Source organism: Erpetoichthys calabaricus, chromosome 2, assembly GCF_900747795.2.
Source record: "Erpetoichthys calabaricus chromosome 2, fErpCal1.3, whole genome shotgun sequence".
Taxonomy (NCBI): Eukaryota; Metazoa; Chordata; class Cladistia; order Polypteriformes; family Polypteridae; genus Erpetoichthys; species Erpetoichthys calabaricus.
The window spans coordinates 146,171,452-146,192,756 of NC_041395.2; the positions used below are offsets into that span (position 1 = coordinate 146,171,452).

Sequence of the window (21,305 nt, forward strand, 5' to 3'; positions counted from 1 at the left end):
AACTACCTACCAGGAACCACAAAAAGAGGGGTCTAAAAAGACCTTTGTTCCTAAAAAAGTTTCTGTGTTGGGAAAGTGCCTATGTTCATCAGACTTGCAAACAGCTAAACTGATAGGAGCTGAAACACTGGTAGTCATGAGGTCAGCTGCTCAGCCGAACATATTTTGGCATACGGAGACCATAACAATCATAGGCCAATGATCACACACCCAGTAAAGAGGAATGCTACATTTTGTGGTGTAGCAGTTATGTAACAGCTTCAATGGTTGTCTCGATTCATGCCCAGTAATCCAGGTAAGGAAATTGATGAACTGAATCAACTTTCTAGAGCTTCAATGGTTATCTCAGTCTAATACCTATAGAAATGTAACACTGTTCCTATTGTCTACTCTAACACATAAATGAACTCCATTCACGGCATTCATTAAAAATGCTTTTGTTATACTGTTTGCCATTGTTGACTAGGACAGGATATAATGATCTACATTTCTACATGCTGGTATCATTTCATTTGAGTCCCACTTCTTTCTATTGATAGTACAATTTGACCAACGTTCTTCAATGCATTCCACATAGACAGCAGGAGTTATGGTGTGGGGTGCCATACTTAGAATAGCAGGTCAACAGTGCTGCTTGGTGATGGAGAATTTGGAGAGGGGGCTTCAGAGGCTCAAGCCCCTGACCTATCATGCCCAGCCCTGATATTTTTCTTAATCATTTGCTATACTAATAACAGTAAGCCCCTAAGCTTTTTGTCCATTATATATGACCAGTAACGGCGCACTGCACGTTTGCCTTGAGCATTCATAGTTTTCATTTGCTCAGAGGTTGATGTGCTTGCTACTTCCTGAGCAGCTTTTCTTTTCTCCACTCTAGCGGCCCGCTTCTTCTCTTCTTTTGTCGACATCTTTTTGCGTTAAAACTGATTAAGTCAGTGTTTGTGTTGCAATTACTTAGTATGTTTTGTTTAACTTTTCACTTAAGCTGGCACTTAAGTCTTCAATCTGCCTCAAGAATGATTTAAGATATGAAGAGGTAGGGGAAGTGACAGCGAAGGTGGTAGGGATGAGAATGACGCATGTACGCATGCGCCGCATGGCTGCCCTGCTGGCGCTGCCGAGAGTTGATTCTACAATAAAATAAATAAAAATTAAAAGAGGAATAACCTTGGAGGTCAATCATCATCCCAAAAGTGGATAGTAGACGTCATGTAGTATACTGTATGTGTACCAAATTTCAAGTCAATAAGTCAAACAGATTGTGAGCTACAGGTTATTTAAAATCCTGGACAGACAAACGATCAGCCACGGTAGCATATTATATGTAAAGATTTAGCCCCTGATCAATGTATAAAACCCCAAGGGGGCCCTTATCTTCAGTTTTATATATTAGTAAGATGATTGTGAAAGCCAAAAGGGACATTTTGATTTTATATCTGAGTAAGACATACATGAAAAAAGCAGAGGGGATAAGACCCTGATATTGGCAAATCCTAGAAATGCATTTGCTCCCACCCTTCATGCAAGTTTTGATGACACACACCTTTAGTGTCATTTTCTTAAAGGTCAATAATCATCCACACATGTCTGACATTTCACAAATGCTTGTGTGATTTTACCAATCTTGTCTGGCCAGATTTATCCCCAGAATTATATCCAATATTTTATGTGTTGAACATTCCTTCATGTAACAATTCTGTTCATAAAAAACATTTTCACAATGTTAGGACTATTCTGACCATTCAACACCTGGAAGTGTTACCAGGTGCTGCCATTCAAGTGAGTTTCAATTGACACGAATAACACTACTATGGCCCACTTGTGAAATAATGATTGTTTTTTGCTCATTCTTGAAAATCAAAAGCAAGTAATTGTTTTTGATTTTAATTTGTTTATTTTATTTTTACCATAATGAGTAAAAATCAGTGTTGCAGTTGTGAAGTATGATTTTTATATCACCACGTTTTGCTTTTTGCATGCAGACTTTGAGTAGTGCACTGTGTGATGTTACAATGGCCATGTTATTTAAGGTTATGTTATGAATTCAGTTACTGTTTGAATTTTGTGAAAATAAAGAAAAGACTCAATTGCAAAAAACTAATTTCTCATGCCTTTCACTACAAGAGGAAAACACAATTTTGATGTGTTCCCTTGTTTGGAAAGATCTAAAATGACAAAACAATGATTTTTAAGAATCATGTCTTACTCGTCACATGCAATATACAGACACAACTACACCTGACACAGTCAATCATTCAAATAAGGCTTTTATTCTTCTATTTCTTTTTTAAACAGGCTTCTTCAATACAATATAAAATATAATTGAGTTAAATACAGTGCTGTATACTATTGCAAACTTTTATTTTCTTTTCTCGTTTTCCAAGAAAAACTAGAAATTTGCAAATGCACAAAAAAATTCAGATACCTAAAACTGTACGTAAGCAAAGTTCTAAACACTTTCCCTTTATACAGTAAATCCCAATCTGCGTGAAATTTAATGCACATGCACACGCCTAAAGTCCCACCCCAAATCCTCTCAGAATTATTTGAATATGCAAATCAATATAAATAGTCCCTTCTGTTCATGTTTTGTCAATAGACAATGGCAAAAGAACGTGTAAAAAAGAAGAGTTTCAGTGAATGTGAAATGGAAGTCCTGCTCAGTGAAATGGAGGCAAGGAAAAACATACTATTTGGTGGCTTAAGCTCTGTGTTTTTTCCAGTTAATCCTGGGATTCATCAGGGGTATGTTCTTGCTCCTTCTCTGTTCAGTGCATGGACAACATTGGGTAGGGTCATGGGGTCCAGTGGTTGTGGGTGAAGGATGTGGGCGACGAAAGATTCACTGATCATGACTTTGCCGACAATGATGTGATCCTCGTGGAGTCTGTGGAGGTTCTAATTGGAGACCTAGCGAGGAGTCTGAGTGTCTGGGCTGGTGAGTGTCTTGGATAAAAACCAAGAATAGGAAGTGCTCCTGTTATTCTGTAGGAATATCCACAGCAAAGAACTGTTTTGTATATTCTATGTACTTTTTGTGTAGTACATAGAATATACAAAACATGAATATAGATAGAATATACAAAGTCCATGAATACAGATGGGGTGCTCTAAATTTGCACTTTCCCCTTCTATTTTTATATTCAATCCTATATTGCACCTTTAATTCCTGTGTTTCTATGAGATCATAAATAGGAAGTGAGTAATGTTTATTGTAAAAACAATAAGCAAACTTAAGCTTTCATCACAGTTTTAAGACAGCAAAAAAGAGCCCCACAAGTGAAAACAGGCTAAAAATATCAGGCAACTGGTCACGAGAAAGAAAGATATTGCATAAGCAGCATTATTTGTGGAGTTTTTGAAAGTGGACTGGCATCCTTTCCAGGGGTGCTTCATACCTTGCACCTCATGCTACCGAGATTATTCCCTGTCTTGTGTTGCTGTCAAGAGTCCTTAGGAAAAATCAAGTACAGATATTTATTTTGTTTGAGACATGTGTTAGCACAGTTGACCAGTACATGTGGTCAGTTAATTTCTAGCACATGATCTTGCACCATTTTAAAGGGCAGACAATTTGTGAATTGTTGTGCTTTACTTCGATGTGTCTGAGCTGGATGTTTTTCAGCTGAATGTGTATTATCTTTTATTAAGGTGAAAATGTTAATCGTTTAAGGCAATGAACTCATAGATATGTTAAATACTGTATCTCAGAAAAGTAATACAGTGTGTGCCCTTTGAATTAATAAGTCATATCATGATGTGGATAAAATGTCATCCAAATTAAACAAAAAATTCAGCTGAATATATTTGATTTATGCACTGGGTATGGAAATTATCATGCAGTGCGGCTTTATACAATACTTAACATCCAAGTTTAACCCCTCCATTCCCAGACAGCTTGGGATTTCTGTTTTCATTGCTGCTTTCAGTGCTGGAGTGTACATTCATATTATGGTAAATAAAGCTACTTCTGAAGCCTGAAAGGTGACTACCAGTCAAATATTAGTGAAGAAGAACAGAAAATGGCATCTAGCACAGCTAAAAGAATGTTACTTCAGGGTGACTCTCTCGTTTGAGTAATTAAGCAAATGTAACATTGCCCTCTAGAAATCTGGAAAGAAGAGCAAGGAGCAATGAATGACACATCACAAATTATCTGAAGGTATCTGGTAACTTCCCAGAGGGTGCTGGACACTGTTGCTGTGTATATGGAAATGTGGTCAGACCCGTTTAACCTGTTATCACCATGGGCCACACTTACACATGATGTTATGATAAATGAAAGAAGAAGTGGACTTCTTATTACTCCACTTGTGCTTACAAGATGGATATAACTAACTTCCTTAGAGAAGAACCCTGCCTCTCTTTGATTAGCCAACACTGCTTTTTTCAGCAGTCTAGCGGCTCTCTATTTTTTGAAATTTTCAAACTGCACCCCATATAGGGCCCTACACCGGTTGGTACCTATCTTAAAGTGTTTTTACATGTGAAGTGTTCATCCAATAAGTCCTGTTTAGGTCCCACCAAGAGGACGCTTATGAATAATCTTTCAACTAGAAACTAGATACTATTACAGCTACCAAAAAGAAATAAATAAATTGACAATCCATCCTTGTTTCAGCAAGAACAAGTGGAAAGTGGAACTGAACAATGTCAGTAGTGGATTTCATTCTGATTTTGTAGCTATTATCCCAGGTTCACTCTATGTAATTGGATTATAAATCACTCTGAATTGAAAGATCATTCTTCAGCAGTTGGAAAGTTCTTGTTGATTATGACTCCCTAAGGTGTATTTTTATAAACATGGAGGTAACACTAACCATCCATTCCATTTCCTATCCAGTCTAGTGTGCTCGGCCTGTGTCTATGAAGGATCACCTGTCCTGGTAGGGTTCTTTTCATTAGATATAAGGAAACACCTTAGTTCTGGGAATCTCTCATTTGCAAAGTTTTCTTTGTTCAGCAGTACAATATGTTCGAAATTTTTACATACTATACAAATTAATGCTGCTGCTGTTGTTTCGAACAATTACAGTAGTGTGCACAGTCCATCTTTGTTTTTTCTCACATTTAATGTTCAAGTCCATTGTTTTAACTGCACAATACTTCTTGGGATATTCAACTCATTATAAAAGCCACTAAGAGGTTCTTTCTTAGCAACAAATGCTAGAGGTGTAATGGAAAAAGGGAAAACTGAAAAATTCAAAGAAACACTGTGCCATTTTGCAAAAACATGTTAGCCATTGAATTGAAGGAAACTGGGAGACTGTGCTGTTGGGCATAAGGCAAGATCAAGCTCTAGACATGGTGTCTGCCTATTGCAGGGATCACTTACATGCACGCACACACTGACTGTGAAAGGAAAGCAAGAATACAAGACTACACAGGGGCACAAGGGGAACATGCACACTCCACACAGGATTATTTAGACTGTTTGATCTCACAGAACCAATTTTAAGGAGTGAAAATTAAGAGATTATTTGTTCAGAATTTCAAAAGCACCTCATTTTGGCATTTAACAGAAAGTTAAGGGACAATTTATCTCTAGCCAACTGTCCAAAATGTACATTGTAAGGAATGAGATGAGATACGGAATGGGATACAGCAAGGATTTGCATAACATAACTGCAGACTTTCAGCAAATACAATTGAGAAAAGTTGAGAAAAGTAAGATCATTTTAATGTGGAAAAATAATGACATTATGTGTTTAGTGCCATGGAAGCTAGTTTATAGATTTTGAAAAAGCTTAGATTAGTTAGCTATGTAAAGAAAACATTACCTACACTGATATTTACTTGATTTTACATGTTAAAATTTCTTTAAAGGCTTTTTAATTTGCAATTCTTGGGTGAAATAAAACCATCTATAGATTCTGGTAATCCTGTACATCTCAAATAATCTAAATTCCACAAGGAACTCAATTCAGTTTTTATGTTTCCTCCACTGGAATCGTGAGATGCTGGAGCCAGTACTGGCAGCAATGCACACAAGTCAGTAACCAACCCTAGATAACCCTGAATGTTACACATTCCATCAAACCAGTTCGGAATTGCCAGTCAAATTGACAATCATGTCTTTGAGATGGAAATCCAAAGACACTGAGAGACCATGCCAACCAAAGGCAGACAGCAACCTGATGCCAGATTTGGACCGATGAATCTGTAAAGAAACTGTGAAGAAGTACTAAACACTATGCTACCGTGCTGTCCAGCTTTATTGACATGATGTTGTCCAAGTAAAAGAGCCCATTACCTTTCAGTGAGTGGCACAGTAAAGCAGTGATTGACATTTGTACCTCATAACTCAACAGACAAGCTTTTTACTCCAAGGATGACCATTGTTTTTTGGAATTTGCAAATTCCTTGTCTGTGTGGGTTTTGCCTTTTTGCCTTGGTCACACTTGTTTTTCTCCAAGTTGTAAAAATGCACATATTATGGTAATTGGGGACTATAATTGAGTGTACTCTATAATGGGTAGGTATCCCAATAAGGGTTATTTCCTTCCATGCACCCGATGCTGACAGGATAAACTCCGAGTCCTCAAAACTCTGTGAGGAAGCAGACTCAGAAAATGGATTCAGCTTCTCAAAACCTGCACGTTCACAACTTCATACAGAATACGCCACACCATGACTTTCTCAAATCCATGTAATCCAATTCAAGGTCATACAGGACCACAGCATATCCTTGCAGTATGAGGCACAAGGCATGGACCAGTTCTGGATAGGGTACTATATCATTATAGGGCCCATCTATGCACACCCCCAGACCTTACATGAGGCCAATATAGAACTGCTAGCTAAACTAACCAACACATATTTGAGAAGGTTGGAGTAAAACCAAAGTATTCTTAAAAAAAAAAAAAACTTCTACAGACATGGGGAGAATGTGCAAACAGCACACAGACTGAGACTAGAATCCACAATGCTTCAGCGCTTATCACTGTAACACCATACTCTACCTCCTTTACATAAAATGTAGCTATGACCTACATGAATTTTTAAATAGCAGATTGGCTGAATGTTATTTCTTCATTGCTAACAGATCAACTTCGAAAACTACCTTAAATGAGATGTATCAATAAAATATTTATTTTCTTGTATAGCTAAGGTGGACACACAAACACATTCACATATATGGAACAGGGGGAATGCCCAATATGTAAAAACAACTCTTTCTTTTCAGACAAACAATACAGCATACACCTGAACACTTACGTAATGGAAAGACAAGCAGTGTTGTTGCCTAGTGGCAAGCGTACTGGACTGTATTACGGCAAAGCTGGGAGTATGCACTGATAAATGCACCTCTGTATACAGCCCTGAGCAAGTCATCTAAACTGTGTGTGATCCAACTGTTAAAAAGTACATGGAAACAATTGTACTATAGCTTGGAATTTCTAAAATGCCTTAGGAATAGTTCACACTAGAAAGGTTGTGTGTGTAATCTCACAAGTATCTTTAAGATAAGAAAACCAGAGTAGTAAGATTCTAGAACAAGTTGCGTTGTGTGGCAGATGAAGCAAACATTCTGTCACCATCATGACTAGATGAAACATCAAAATTATATATCGAGCCCATCTGTCTCGCTTAAAACTGTCCAAAATGTTTCCAGGGCAGGATCCAACCTGTGAGCGCTGCAACCAAGCTCCTGCCTCACTGGGTCACATGTTTTGGGCCTGCACTAAACTAACATCATTTTGGACAAAAATTTTTAAGTGCCTCTCAGACAGCCTTGGTATCACAATCCCTCCTAACCCACTAACAGCTGTGTTTGGTGTCCTTCCAGATGGACTGGAATTGGAGAAGGACAAGCAAACGGTGATTGCATTCACTACACTCTTGGCACGCAGACTTATTTTGTTAAATTGGAAGAATCCTAATTCTCCTCTTATAAGTCAGTGGGAAACCGATGTTTTATATTATTTGAAATTGGAAAAAATCAAATTTTCAGTTAGAGGATCTGTACAAAATTTTTTCAAAACATGGCAGGATTTAATCAATATTATTTTAGAATAAGAGAAATAACTATTATTGCATTTAACTCCCTTCTCCATCTCTTATTTATATAGATATTTACTTCTCCCCTTCTTTTGTCTAATGTTGCCTTATTAAAAAGCTTAAAGAAATTTTCCTTTAGCTAAGCTCTCCTTCTCAGGGGTGGGGTTTGATTTGTTTTCAAATTTGTTGGGTTATAAATTGATCTGTTTGTATGGAATGATTACAATGAAAATTAATAAAATAAAAATATTTAAAAAAAAAAAGAAACATCAAAATTGGCTACATAACAATAGAATGGCACAGAGGAGCTGAATGGTTTGCTCTGCTTTGTTCTCAATAAGTATAATTGTGCCTTTTAACATAAACCATGATTTGCTTTAATGGCAATTTTTTTTGTAAGATTGGTTTCTTTGATTGTTTCATGACTGAGATTTCTAGACATAATTATCAGCATTAACTACACAGCCACCATGCCAAGTGCATAGAATATCCCTCCCACAAAACTAGAAAAAGGTAAATATTTGTGATAATCAAGTAGCTCCTGTATTTTTCACACCCATAGACACTTAAAACTTATCTCCTACTAATAAAAAGCCTAAAGGAACATTCAGAGCTGTGAATAGGGCACTTCAGAGGTAGCAAAGTATAAAGGTCACTTCATAATAAGAATATTTGAAATAAAAAAGGTGTGGTATGCCAAGGACAATAATAGAGAAGTAAAAAAAACATTAATCATAAGACTGGATTAACTTACAAATGTTGTACCTGGATGAGGAAAAAGGCACGCTTGTCTTTAAAAGGACATAAGGGAGAGTGATAAGGAGTTAAAGAGTTAGACAAATAAGTAGTCAAAGTAAAGTTCAAAACTAGAAGATGAAAACTATAAGATAACAAACCAAAACAGGACACAAAAATCTGTATTCTAAATTAAACAAAACACAGGTGAAAAAGTTAAAGTAATAAATAAAACACATGGGTAACAGGATTTCTTGGTTATCCTAATACTAAGATGAACCTAGTACAGTGTCACCATGTTGTATAGTCATTGCAAGATGACTGCAGGTTGTCATGAAGACAGTAAATGAAATTGTGGCATCTGTGAATAAGGAGTAAAAAATTGTGATGCTTATTGCTGAGTCAATAAATAAATGAATAAATAATCACATAAGAAAAATTCAAGGTACCAAAATCATGACAAATAAGACTCCTGTAAGTAATAAGTTGGGAGAGAAAGTGGGGTAAAGTTTGAGCAGTGTGTCCAGGATTGTTTTGAGTAAGTGAGGTTAAAATAAAAAAGAATTCAAGTGTTTTGGGGTAAAAAAAGTGCAACACACCACCTGCTAGAGAGGCAGGGTTATGCCTAGACAAACAATAATGTTTCTTTTGTTTTAGGTTTGTGCTTGTTTGATTATCCATCACAGGTTCATATTGTGAGTCAAGTTCTGTTTGAACATACTAAGAACAATAAGAATAGTATATTACGTTAGAATCATTTCATGGTTGCCAGTTCAGATCCCTGTGATACTGCAGTAAGAATTTTTTGTCTTACCTGGGTACACTAGTTAGGTACGTTATGACATTTAAAAAGTCTTCATCAGGGAGGTCGCCAAAGCCAGAGAATTCTGGAAAAGTTATGATTGGAGCTCCATCCTGGCCCCTTCCACCTGTTGTGAAATAAAATTATTTAAATTAATGTTCAAACTAACATTGGGATTATTTATAATAATAGGACACAATGTTTACTGGGATTAACATTATAAAATAAACTTTTTAAACCTTTTTCTCATTGTCGTGGTATCTTGATAAACGTCACAGGTACACCTATATTGTACACTTAGATGCAAAGATTAACCAGAGAAGCAGTTTATGTTCTGTGTGACCAAAAACTAGACTCTTTAATACTTTCCACAGAAAGTTGATTGGTTGCTCACCGATACAATTGTGTCATTATGTAAAAATAGAGCTGTCTCACATCTTGTATTCTCAATTTACTTAGTTTTTGAATGGTGTGTTATATCTAGGTTTAATGTTATAAAATGTAAGTGTTGCTCAGCAGTCTCTGAAACAAAGTCTATGATCACCTTGTAATGCTAATGTTTACTGAAAAATAAACCCAATGTTATAGTCGATCCAGGGTTACTTCCCTGACTTAGGTTTAAAGTTTTTTTTTTTATTATTCTTTGTGTTCTTTTCCTTATCATTCATTGTTTTCTACTGTTTTTGAAAATATTATTAGGTATGTTTACTATATTTCTAGTCATGTATTTCATGTCAGTTTTATTTATTGTTGATTAAGTTTCTGTGTGTGGGAATACGTTCGATCACTTTGCTTCTGTTTTGCGGGTGGGTCCACAACAGCTTGAGGTCATCTGTCCATCGTAGTTAAGGGACCGCCCCCAGCCCTATAAAGGCTGCTGGAAATTGAAGTCTGGGGTGGTTAATTTTGAATGTGTACCAGTGTTTGGTAAATTGTAAATACTGTATTCTTTGTGTTTTATGATTTTGTTTAATTTTTGACATAGGATACTCTTTGGATTGTGTTTTTTAGAGATTATGTTTACCTGGATTGTCTTCAGTTTTGCTCACTAAAGCCTTTTGTGTATTTTGCTCTTTTATGTTAATGAACATCCTTTTATATAAGATTATCTAGACTTGTCTTGGCTCCAAACCAGAGTTTACATCTTTCTCCCTATGGAGAAACACTTAATGGTTTTTGGGACTCTTTTACTATTGTTTTGAATTTAAAAGCCTGGCCTACCTTCTGAGGTCTAGTCAGTTCTCCTGGGGTCAGGCTTGGTTTGGCTGAGATTTGTTTTCTGAGGTACTTTAGGGGCCTCACCCAACTTGTTATTTTGGCTGCCAGAGCAATTATAACACCCAACATTATAGCTCCAGAATCTTTGGCTAGATGCTTTTTTCATTATAGTTACATTAGCTCAGAGATCTGGACTGTCTCATTTGAGTCTGAGCTCTGCTAATCTGACAATTGAGTGCCATACACTTTATTCATTATTGTATGTAATCATTAAAGGTGTAATGTTCTGTGAAATGTATGTTGTGCATACAATAACATCATATTCAAAGCGGGTTTTACTTATTTTACCAAGGGTAAGAACAATTAAGAAATCCAGTGTCTTTGTGATAACCCAGCATAGCCAAAGCCATTTTCCACCATATTTCTCACGTGTGGTAATTTAATGATTGACTTTAGGTGGTTAAACCTGAATAAACATTCCTATACAGCAGCAAATGCCATAATAATAGATGCAAAAAAACGCAGCTCTGTAAGGGGAATCTTACTTTTGTGAACCATGAGGTGACTTATTCACCTTTATTTCAGGGCTATAAATGCTATAATCTATTCATTCTCATATTTTGGTATGTCTCTTGCTAAGATACTCAAAAATAAGACAAAAAGCTGATAACAGCTCATTCTCTTGTGGAATATCATCACCTCCTGTAATACACCTGTTTGTGCCTTAACCCTACACAAATGTCTTCTGAAACTTTTCACACAGCCAAGTTATCCTCCCTGTCCCTACTCAACCAGGCTCGTCTCTGCTCAGACACATTTCAAAGGACAGCTCCTGCTACTGAGAATACTTTGACCTTAATTCTCCTGACAATTGAGCCAATAATTAATTACCTCCTAAACACTAAAGCAGCCTCCCAGCTGTACCCTTGATGGTGTAAAGTCCAGTTTATGTTACTGTCTAGTCTCCATTTAAAGTACTGTGCCTGTCCCTGCATTGTACTTCACCATTCTTCCTTTGCCACAGAATTTTAAAGGAAAAATTCTAAAACTTGAGCTAGCTGTTCTAAGTTTGACCCTTCCATAAACCACTGCATTGAAAATCTTTCAGATCATTGTTGCCTCTTTCCTAACATACAGTACATGTGATAAGCCTACGACAGCAGTTAAAAGTCTTTTTGTATACCATTTATGACCTCATTCTTAAAACAAATGACAGATCATTCGCTTAATTTGCTTCTCCTTAACTTATTATTCATCCAGATAACTGGAGGTTAATGTTCTCAGCGTATTTCTAGCTACTCAAATATATACAGCAGGTCTAATGTGGAGGACAAAGGCCTACACTTGCCATAACAATCTCATGTTTCATATGCCTGATAACTGAGCCTGAAGACTACTTCAGGATGCACTTTAGCCACAGATTACCTCATTGCCTGCTTCAATGACAAAACTTGTTTCACAACAGACTACCAGCAAAATGTAACTGCTTCTTGTCACATCTCTTGTGCAACAAAAGACACATCATTGTTAATTCCTCAACTGCACAACCAGCCTGTGTATGTCATTCTTACTCTTCAAAGAGCCCTGAAGAATTTCTTGATCGTCACCTAATACTTAACCAATAATTCATTATATAATTTTTGAAATGTCTACTGAACTATCTTTACTTGTGAATCTTCAGTGCTTTATGCCGTGCCTTTGTTATGATACCTCTACACTCAACATCTATAACAAAAACATATTATCTGTCCCTAACTGCCTGAGACTAATCAGTTATTCAGTTTGGGACTGTGTTTCATACTGTGTCTTTATGTGCATTTATTACATTAATAACATTTTGTAAAGTTTTAATTACATTTACCTGTATACTTGTTACAGCGCTCTGATCCTGCACTTAGTGAAGAGTGTTATACAAAAATGAACTGAATTGAACTGAACTGAGACTAAGGTCTTCATATGCATCATTTATTTTAATCATATAACTCATTAACTTTTCCTGCTGTATAGGTGTATAGGGTCATTGTTGCCATGTGCACAGAGCATGTGCTAAACAACATATAACTCATCACCACTCTCTACCATCATGATTAGTGAACATAATAACCTTACACTGAAATTTCTCTCTCCCTTACCCGAAAAATTTCACATTTTTGTCATTAACAGACAAATAGAATAAGAACAATAATTTTATACATTTAAGGGTATGCTTCTTAAAGCTCCCTGTCTTTTTGAAAATTTTAATGAACACTTCTCAGGAAAAGTATTCGAAAACTGTGCACCTCTCGATTCCTAACTACACAATGACTAGCCAAACTAACCCAAAGGATAAATACCATAGTCTGAATTTTACCTTCTCACTTTTTAAGATTATTGAATCACATCTGACCCACCTCTTGTCCACTGTACTTCGCAACTCATATACTTTTCATGGGGATGGCACAGTGATGCTGTCATTAGTGATGCTATCTTACAGTGTCACGGATTGAATCCCAGCATGGGCACAAGCTGGGTGGAGTAATGATGTTCTTCCTTTAATAGATTTAGTTTTTTTAAGGGTACACAAGCTTAATCCCACAACCCAAAGATGTGTGGGTTACATTGATTGGTGACTCTAAACAAGCCCAGCATAAGTATGGGTATGCCCTGCAATAGACTGACAGTGTATCCAGGGTTCTTATTTTGAGCCCAGGCCTACAAGAATCTCATCCAGACCCCTGTGATACCATACAGTATGCAGCCTGTTCCACCTGGACATTACACAGGGTCACCAATGTGCCCCCAAATATTTTCATCTTTTTCATTGTTTTGTCCTTTTGTTTTCATATATTATATTATTATCTGTCACTCAACTAACTGTCAGGGCAAAACAAAGAAAAAAACATTGTGCAAACCAGCATCTACCCAGCACCACATGTTATGCTGCATTTTGAAATCACAGTGTCAGTTACATACCTTCAGCTGTAATTGCATTTCATAGCTTTTCTCTTTTGTTATAATTAAAGTACTGTAAATTGTTTTTGCCGATAAGCATATGCATGTGGTGTTGGAATTGTCACAAAAAATTTAAATTATTAAACATTTACAAAACAGCAAAAGCACTTCGAGCATTACTTCAAATTACGCAGTTGGAAAAACAACAGTGAATGATATAAAGCGTGATGCCAACAACAATGAAAAACATGTTGAAAATGGAAACCACTGATGGTAATGTTATTCTGTAGTAATGGTAATGTTCTTCTGCATTGTAATTTTTTTTTAAATTCTGTTATATCATGTTTTGTTTATATATTGTGATGTGCAGGCAGCTTGTGATGCATTTTTCGCGAACAGAAAGGGTGGAATGCTGTGTAAGTGATGGGACTGGGTGAAGGGCTTCTGTTCTGTGAGGGACGGACACATCTCTTAGGAGATGAGTGACAGGAGAAGTCAAAGTTATATTTTGTTAACATTTTTTTTTTCTTTTTTTTGTAAATAAATATGACCATTCTCTCAACTTATCTACTTTTAATGAGGTTGCTCTGTTATCCATCTTTTCTCTTATCCGACATGGTCTTGGTAGTGACACCTGACGGATAATCAAGGTTTTACTGTAAATATAAAATATGACTGAAAAAAAAACTCAACATGAAAAATCAACATTAAAAATTAACTCCTTGGTTGAAATTTTAATTTGCATGTATGGTTTCGGTGAAAAAACCAAGCAGCAGACAGAAAAAAATAAATTAAACATCAGATCTTGACAACCAGGATGTCATGTTAACAGGGATGCTCTGATAGATCAGCCGCCGAAATCAGACGATTTTCACTAAAACAAAGACTTGATCGATGATCGGTAAAATGGCCAATAACAAAAAAAACAATATTTTCTCCTGCTGCTTTTCTAATCTTTATGGTAATTAGTGATCCTTTACGCAAGGTATTATGGTCATTAACCCAGCAAGCATTCTTTTTTCTTTTGTAGCAAACTTCCTCCAGGGTAAACAAATAGCAGTGAGTGAAAGCTTGTTTTATCAGTGAACGAGAGGTGATTGGTATATTAGCCTTTACATTAAAGAAAGTGGAGTAATAAACTGAAAAAAGTAATCAGAGAAGTTGTCCTGTGGAGAGAATGGTGCCCTTGACAGATCTGACAAAGAAGAGGGCTCTGAATAGTGTGGTATGGAATGATAAAGCAGAAGCTGCATTTGGTGATGTCAGCACCAGTATTAAAAACTCCTAACTTTTCATTAGCTTTTATCCTCCAGATGGATGTTTCAGATACAGCTCTTAGTGCCGTGCCGAGCCGGAGCGTCAATGGTGTTAAACACCCCGTTATGTCCCGGAGCCAGAAGCTGTTGGATTGGGATATCATGTATGTGGCAGTGGAATGTGAAGGTTTGGCAACTGAACGGATGATTACACATCTGGGGTATTATCTACTAGGAAGTGAGTTTACCCTTCACGACCATGCACCTTTACAGTGGATGGTGTTACACAAGGAATTCCAACCCATGTATCACAAGATGGTTTTTGGATCTCCAGCCTTACAGGTTTTCACTCATCCATCCTCATGGCTCTTTCCACTTCAACGCCGATGCTCTTTTTAGGGTTCATTACCTCTCGGTTCAGGCAGCTCAATCCAACAGGTCTGTGCTGAGGTAGTCAGTAGTGTCTCACACGTGCGCATGGAATGCAGCTAACAGACTTGAATTGTTGCAATTACATGTCAGACCTGGGGGTAGCAGTGTTCACTAACCCTTTCTCTCTTTCCTCTGCAGACCAACTGAAGGAAATCACGCCTAAGTCCAAGGATCTCACTTCCAGTTCCAGTCCTAATGACATAATTTCCTCCAGCCCTTCTATATAAACATCATCTTGACTCTGTTATCTCAGTTCTATTGTGAACTCAAGTCTGTAAAGACTTGCATTTTTGATCAGTTATTGCTTGTTTTCAAGCACACGGGGTGGCTATTCAAAACCTTTTTCTGTTTCTCTGTCTTTATTCCACACATAATGGGCTTGATTTGTTTTGCCTGGCAACACAACAAAATAGGAGGAATTAGAAGCTAAAAAAACCCTAGCCAGAACTTCACAGACATAATTAGACTTGTTTGTAGGTGTGTATGAGAAAATGGGATCCTCATGGTAACTTTACACTCTCAGAATAAACCAAGGAGGCTTAAAGTAAAGAATATTAACAAATATAAAATAAAAGACATAAGGCAAAGTAAACAAGAGAGAACAAAAAAGCATAAAAGTAAACACTACATAAATAAAATCCTGCTAACGTTCAAGGCTTTCCCAAACATGCCCCAAGTCTTAATTTAAATGGACTGGTTTGTCCAACATAAACTTCATGCTATACTATGGAATATTATGTTTAATGAACCCCTTTCACACTAATGCTGCAACCTGGTTCATACTCCAAATTTCCTAAACATTATAATTTTGTGCTGATTGAACAAACCTACAGTTGCTAGATAGGGATTAACCCAGGTTGTAGGCAATTTACATTTCTATTGTCATATAAGAGGTATAAAAGCACTGAGTGAACACTTTGATAAAAAAAACACTTGATATGCAAAAATGAATGGAATGAGAATAAAAAGGTGTACAGCTCTAGTATTTAATTTCACAGCTCTCATTTGTTTACCGCATATCAGGTATAATAGTCTCTAATGAATTTACCATTTTTATTTTTTTTTAAATATTCATTCTCTTTGTATTTTTCAAGACACTCAAGGACACATTATAAAATAAGACCCACAAAATATGTAATATGTTAAAAGTAAATACAATAAAACAATAAATCATGATGCCCTATGATGGACTTGACTCACTTTCCAAGGCTGTTTCCTGCTTTGTAACAATGCTGATGGTAGGTGTTCCAACCCATTTTAAAGAGGGAAATTGAGTGTAAAAAACAAAAATGAACATGAGGAACACCTGGAGTCACTGTGAGGAGTTCAAGACAGATGATCCCAGGGCTTCAGAGGACAGTGTTGACCTCAGAAGTAGTTAGGTATGTCAACCAGGGAGAGGTTTTGAACCAGAAAAAAAAAAGATCAATAACTGTCAAGTCAGGGGGTTTCACATATTGTTAGCTGGCAGGACAAAAAGAAGCCGGAAAGAAAAGAAGAGAGAAAACAGTGAGCAGGACAGGATTGAGTAGTTAAATTAGCAGCCTCCTCACCTGGCAGACCCCAACAGACTAAAGGCCCAGAGAGGCTGTTAGATTGTGTTTCTTTCTTTTAATTTGTTTTATACCATTTGGTGAACATTACTCTGTACTTGTTTTATGTGTTATTATTTTTGTTAATAAACACATTTTTTAATATTTGGTCTCTTTTGGCTTTATTTTGGGATTGGGGTGATTCAAGTGTGCCCCCTACTGGTCACATACTATTAAGATTCAGGAGGTAATGTGTGAGTCAGTTTTTTAAATAATAAATATAACTACCATATATATTCACATGTAAGTCGGGTCTTGAAACCCAAAAAATCAATCATAATATCAGTGTACGACTTATATGCCTTATATTCAAAAATATGACACTTCATTTTTTTTCCATCTTCCTGCTTCCTCCAATCTCACACCAGTTTCTCAGACACATTGAATATTGTTGCAGCAGCGTAGTTACCAATTTCTTTCGCCACTTCAATGGCTTTTAATTTAAAACCAGCTTCATATTTTCTTGTGATCGAACGCTCCATCATAGATAAGGGATGCTCTTATGATAAAGGTGTATGAGGGTGTAAGATACAAAAAACACAAAACAGTGCAAATGTCGCTTCGGAATAGTTTGGGTATTACTGTGTGGTTATGTAGGCACAATGCATAGAAAAAAGGCAGTGTGCTCCGTGGTTACTCTCTCAGGTGGGCGTTAGCATATCATAATCTCTTGGACCAATAGCGTGAGTTTTCTGCATTCGACTTATACGACTGACATTATAAAATACCGGAATTTATACAGTAAAATCAAGCCCAGACTTAATCTTAATTTTTGGCAAGGAAAGGCAGTACTGTACAAATTCAGATGATACTTGCTGAAATCTTTGTGACTGCTACAAGCATTTTAATAATATGTAAAAGAAACAATGACATCTCAAAGGCAAACTAGGATTACACTAAAGACAAGGGACGAATTAATAATATCAGTGATGAGAAGAGTAAAGTAAAATAAACAAGCTTTGACTCAAAGAGTGAAGATGGACTCAAGGTGACCTTTGATTTATTTACAGTATGTAAGCTCTTTAAATATGCATTCTGGACTATATCTTTAGGAGCACACTTTTACTTTTACAGCTTAATTAAGAGCATCAATCTGTTTTCTTAAAATGCAGTGTGAAAAAACACCTACAGTAGCTAATTTAGAAAAAGAAGAGTTAAAACTTAATTTGCTACGTGATTGTGAAAACATTTCTGACAGCCTGAATTTTACAGTCTCTACAGTCAAGCTGGTATCTGTTTAGTCATTAAATACAACAGAGTGAAAATTTCCCTGTAGCAAGAGCATAGAATAGGCCTAAAAATGCCAAGGTTCCCAAATATATCAAAAATGGTGTGTTTACTGTAAATCAAACAGTAAAACTCACAAGGAATCAGAGGTAAGTTCCAAACAAAGAAAACATTGGGAAAAACCTTAGTTTACCAGATGGAACTCACACTAAAATACACTAACATGGGACCTATCTTTTGTATTATATATTTCTCTCTTTCTCCATCATTCACTCTTAATTGGCCTGTTATCCTACAGCTGAGTCTTTTCTGAGCTTATATTCCGCCATCCATGTTCTTTGTCTGTTATTTCTTTTAAGGGGTCACAAAGATCTGAAACTTAAATACAGTACACTGATATGCATCCATCTAGCAATCCAATTTTTAACCCTCACAATGTCAATGGTGTGCCTTACGGGTCTTTTTTTGACCTGATACTGGTACCCATCTTTAGATGCCGTGAATTTTTCATCCTGACCCTATTCAAATTCACTGAGCTGAGAAGATGGCACTTATTTGGTTTTTATGGGTTGTGAATAAATCCTCCTAAACTCAATGGAAACTCCGTCAGAGTGAATGATGATCTGAAGAACATTATTTATCTGACACCTTTATCCAATGAAACTTAATTAACATTTGAGGTACAATTGGATGTAGCTGTTTTCGGTTTTCTAGTTGGAGCACAGGTAGGTAAAGCCACTTACTCATGGTCACACAATGTCTTTAGTGGAATTTGAACCCATAACCTCAGGGTTTGAAGTTGAAATTTGTAACACCATACAAAAATGTGACATTTGAAGACTTATTGCTTCATGTAAAGTCCTGGCACTTTACTAAAAGCTTTTATAATTCTAAGCTAAACAAATGGCACTAGGGATGTTTTTATTAGTTCTGAATACAAAAACTACTCTAAAAGGGGGTCAACATTGAGTGGTTGGCTCTTTGGAAGTAAAATCTAAAAAATTTATTGTTCATAGCATCCTGTATTCTTCACTATCATTAAAATCTATCTTCTAGTCTATGCCACAGACCTATAACCCCTCTTAGATATTAAGGATATTTGTCAGTGTTATGACTAATACCTTCTATTCATGAACAGCAGTAAATACGTTAAAATAGTTTCACGATTTAGGCAAATTTCAGCAATTCAAGAAATTTCACCTGGACGGACCAGTGGTCAATCATTAATATCTGAGAAAACGGCAACTAAAAGTGAAGGACTAAACTGGGTGTGAAGTTGAAGCAAGCCTGGCTCAAAACAAACAATCAAAAATCACCAGAAAGAAATTGTCAGATAAGCAAGTTATCTCAAGCTAACAACAGGTCTTCCCTTTGTATATAAAGTAGAGCCAATGATTGATCACATATGCTTAAGTCTTACATAAAACTCCAAGTTCAAAGCACTTCATTGAGATGGTTCGCATGGTATATCAGCTGCATGTCCTTGTCACTGAAATCATGAAACCAAACCTTAGGTTTGGGTATTACATCAACAAAAATAAATAAATAAATAAAACTGGATATTATGTTCCCAGGTAGGCTAAATGAGGTCCTTAACCTCTCATGTTTCCTATGTGATGTACTATCTTGGTTGCTATGGCTTTATCGGTGAGCTTCTTGAGTGGATTTTATAAGTGAGTGTTAACAATCTGTTATTATGGTAAATAAACATGTATTATGCTGGCGCTCAGACCATTGTATTTTCACATTTATGTAACTATTTACCTACTCTTTCATGTGTTTACTTTATTATTTTGTGTTATTCCCTAGTAACCCTACAGTAGAATATTCCCAGGACCTCTGGTGTTAATGTTAATTACCTTCAATAAATTATATTATCCTGAAAACTAAGCATGCATTATTCTACAATAACTATATACTGTACACTGTTCAACAGATATAACCAGTATGTTATTTATACTTAGTATTAAGCTTGTGTATGATACTGTATTATTTTTTATGGATGTGTATTCAAAAAACGCTAAAATCTTTAATTATTATTATTTTTTATTGCTATTTTATATACTTTCACAGACCCAAAACGAAATATCTACAGTTTCATGGTATAACACTGACAGTGAGGGTGGCACGGTGGTGCAGTAAGGAGACCTGGGTTCACTTTTTCAGGTCCTCCCTGCGTGGAGTTTGCATGTTCTCCCCGTGTCTGCGTGGGTTTACTCCAGGTGCTCCGGTTTCCTCCCACAGTCCAAAGACATGCAAGTTAGGTGCATGGGGATCCAAAATTGTCCTTGGTGTTTGTGTGCGTGCCTTGCGGTGGGCTGGCACCCTGCCTGGGGTTTGTCCCTGCCTTGTGCCCTGTGTTGGCTGGGATTAGCTCCAGCAGACCCCCATGACCCTGTGTTAGGATATAGTGGGTTGGACAATGACTGACTGACACTGAGAGTAGATATACCTAAACTTTAAATGATTTATTTGAATACTCCATAAATGAAGGCTCTCCTTGTTTTTAGAAATCCCTGAAAAAACTTTAGGAAGAAAAAACATTTATAACAGCTACAAACTTATCCATTGAAAGGTTATTACTTTTCAGATACAGTAACACCAATAACCAGAATGCATTAGCTGGTTAACTACTAAGTTTCAATCAATAGTTCTTAGAATCAAAGTAGGTGTTCTTATGGTTTGGTTTCTGTTGACTCCGGGTATAAGCGATGCCTTATCCCAGTCCTGAGTCGACATAATCCAGCACACGTGGAAGGATGCTCAGCATGCTTTTTTTTCTTTGTTAAGAGGCTCTTCTCCATTTTTATTTTGTTCACACCCATTGGTTGCATGCACTACTACAGTTTTCTCTGTGGGTTTAAGCACAATGATCCTCATTTGCTAGCATAACATTTATGTCTGCTGGGTAGCCTGTGATCTGTCAACTCCCTACTTCGGCAAGATAAATACGGTGCTTTACATACATACTGTATATACTTTCTTGTGCAACGTGCTTTCTTCTAGAAAGGTTTGAACTCGTGGCACCCTCATCAGATGGTCTTTCACTCTCACAGTCCAGCATTAGGTTACCCTTCGAAGTAAAAGGGGTCACGCCAGCTTTTGTTACAA

General features: G+C 36.6%; 1 protein-coding gene across 7 annotated transcripts in view; it reads right to left on the reverse strand.

The window, feature by feature from the left end:
- The window catches only part of mcf2l2 (MCF.2 cell line derived transforming sequence-like 2), a 399,475-nt gene that overhangs the window by 280,119 nt on the left and 98,051 nt on the right, over window positions 1-21,305 (reverse strand). For all 7 annotated transcript variants that reach the window (XM_028794595.2, XM_051923916.1, XM_051923915.1 and 4 more), the window contains exon 3: window positions 9,551-9,665. In XM_028794595.2, coding sequence (XP_028650428.2) covers window positions 9,551-9,665 — 115 coding nt within the window. The remainder of the gene's footprint in view (window positions 1-9,550; window positions 9,666-21,305) is intronic.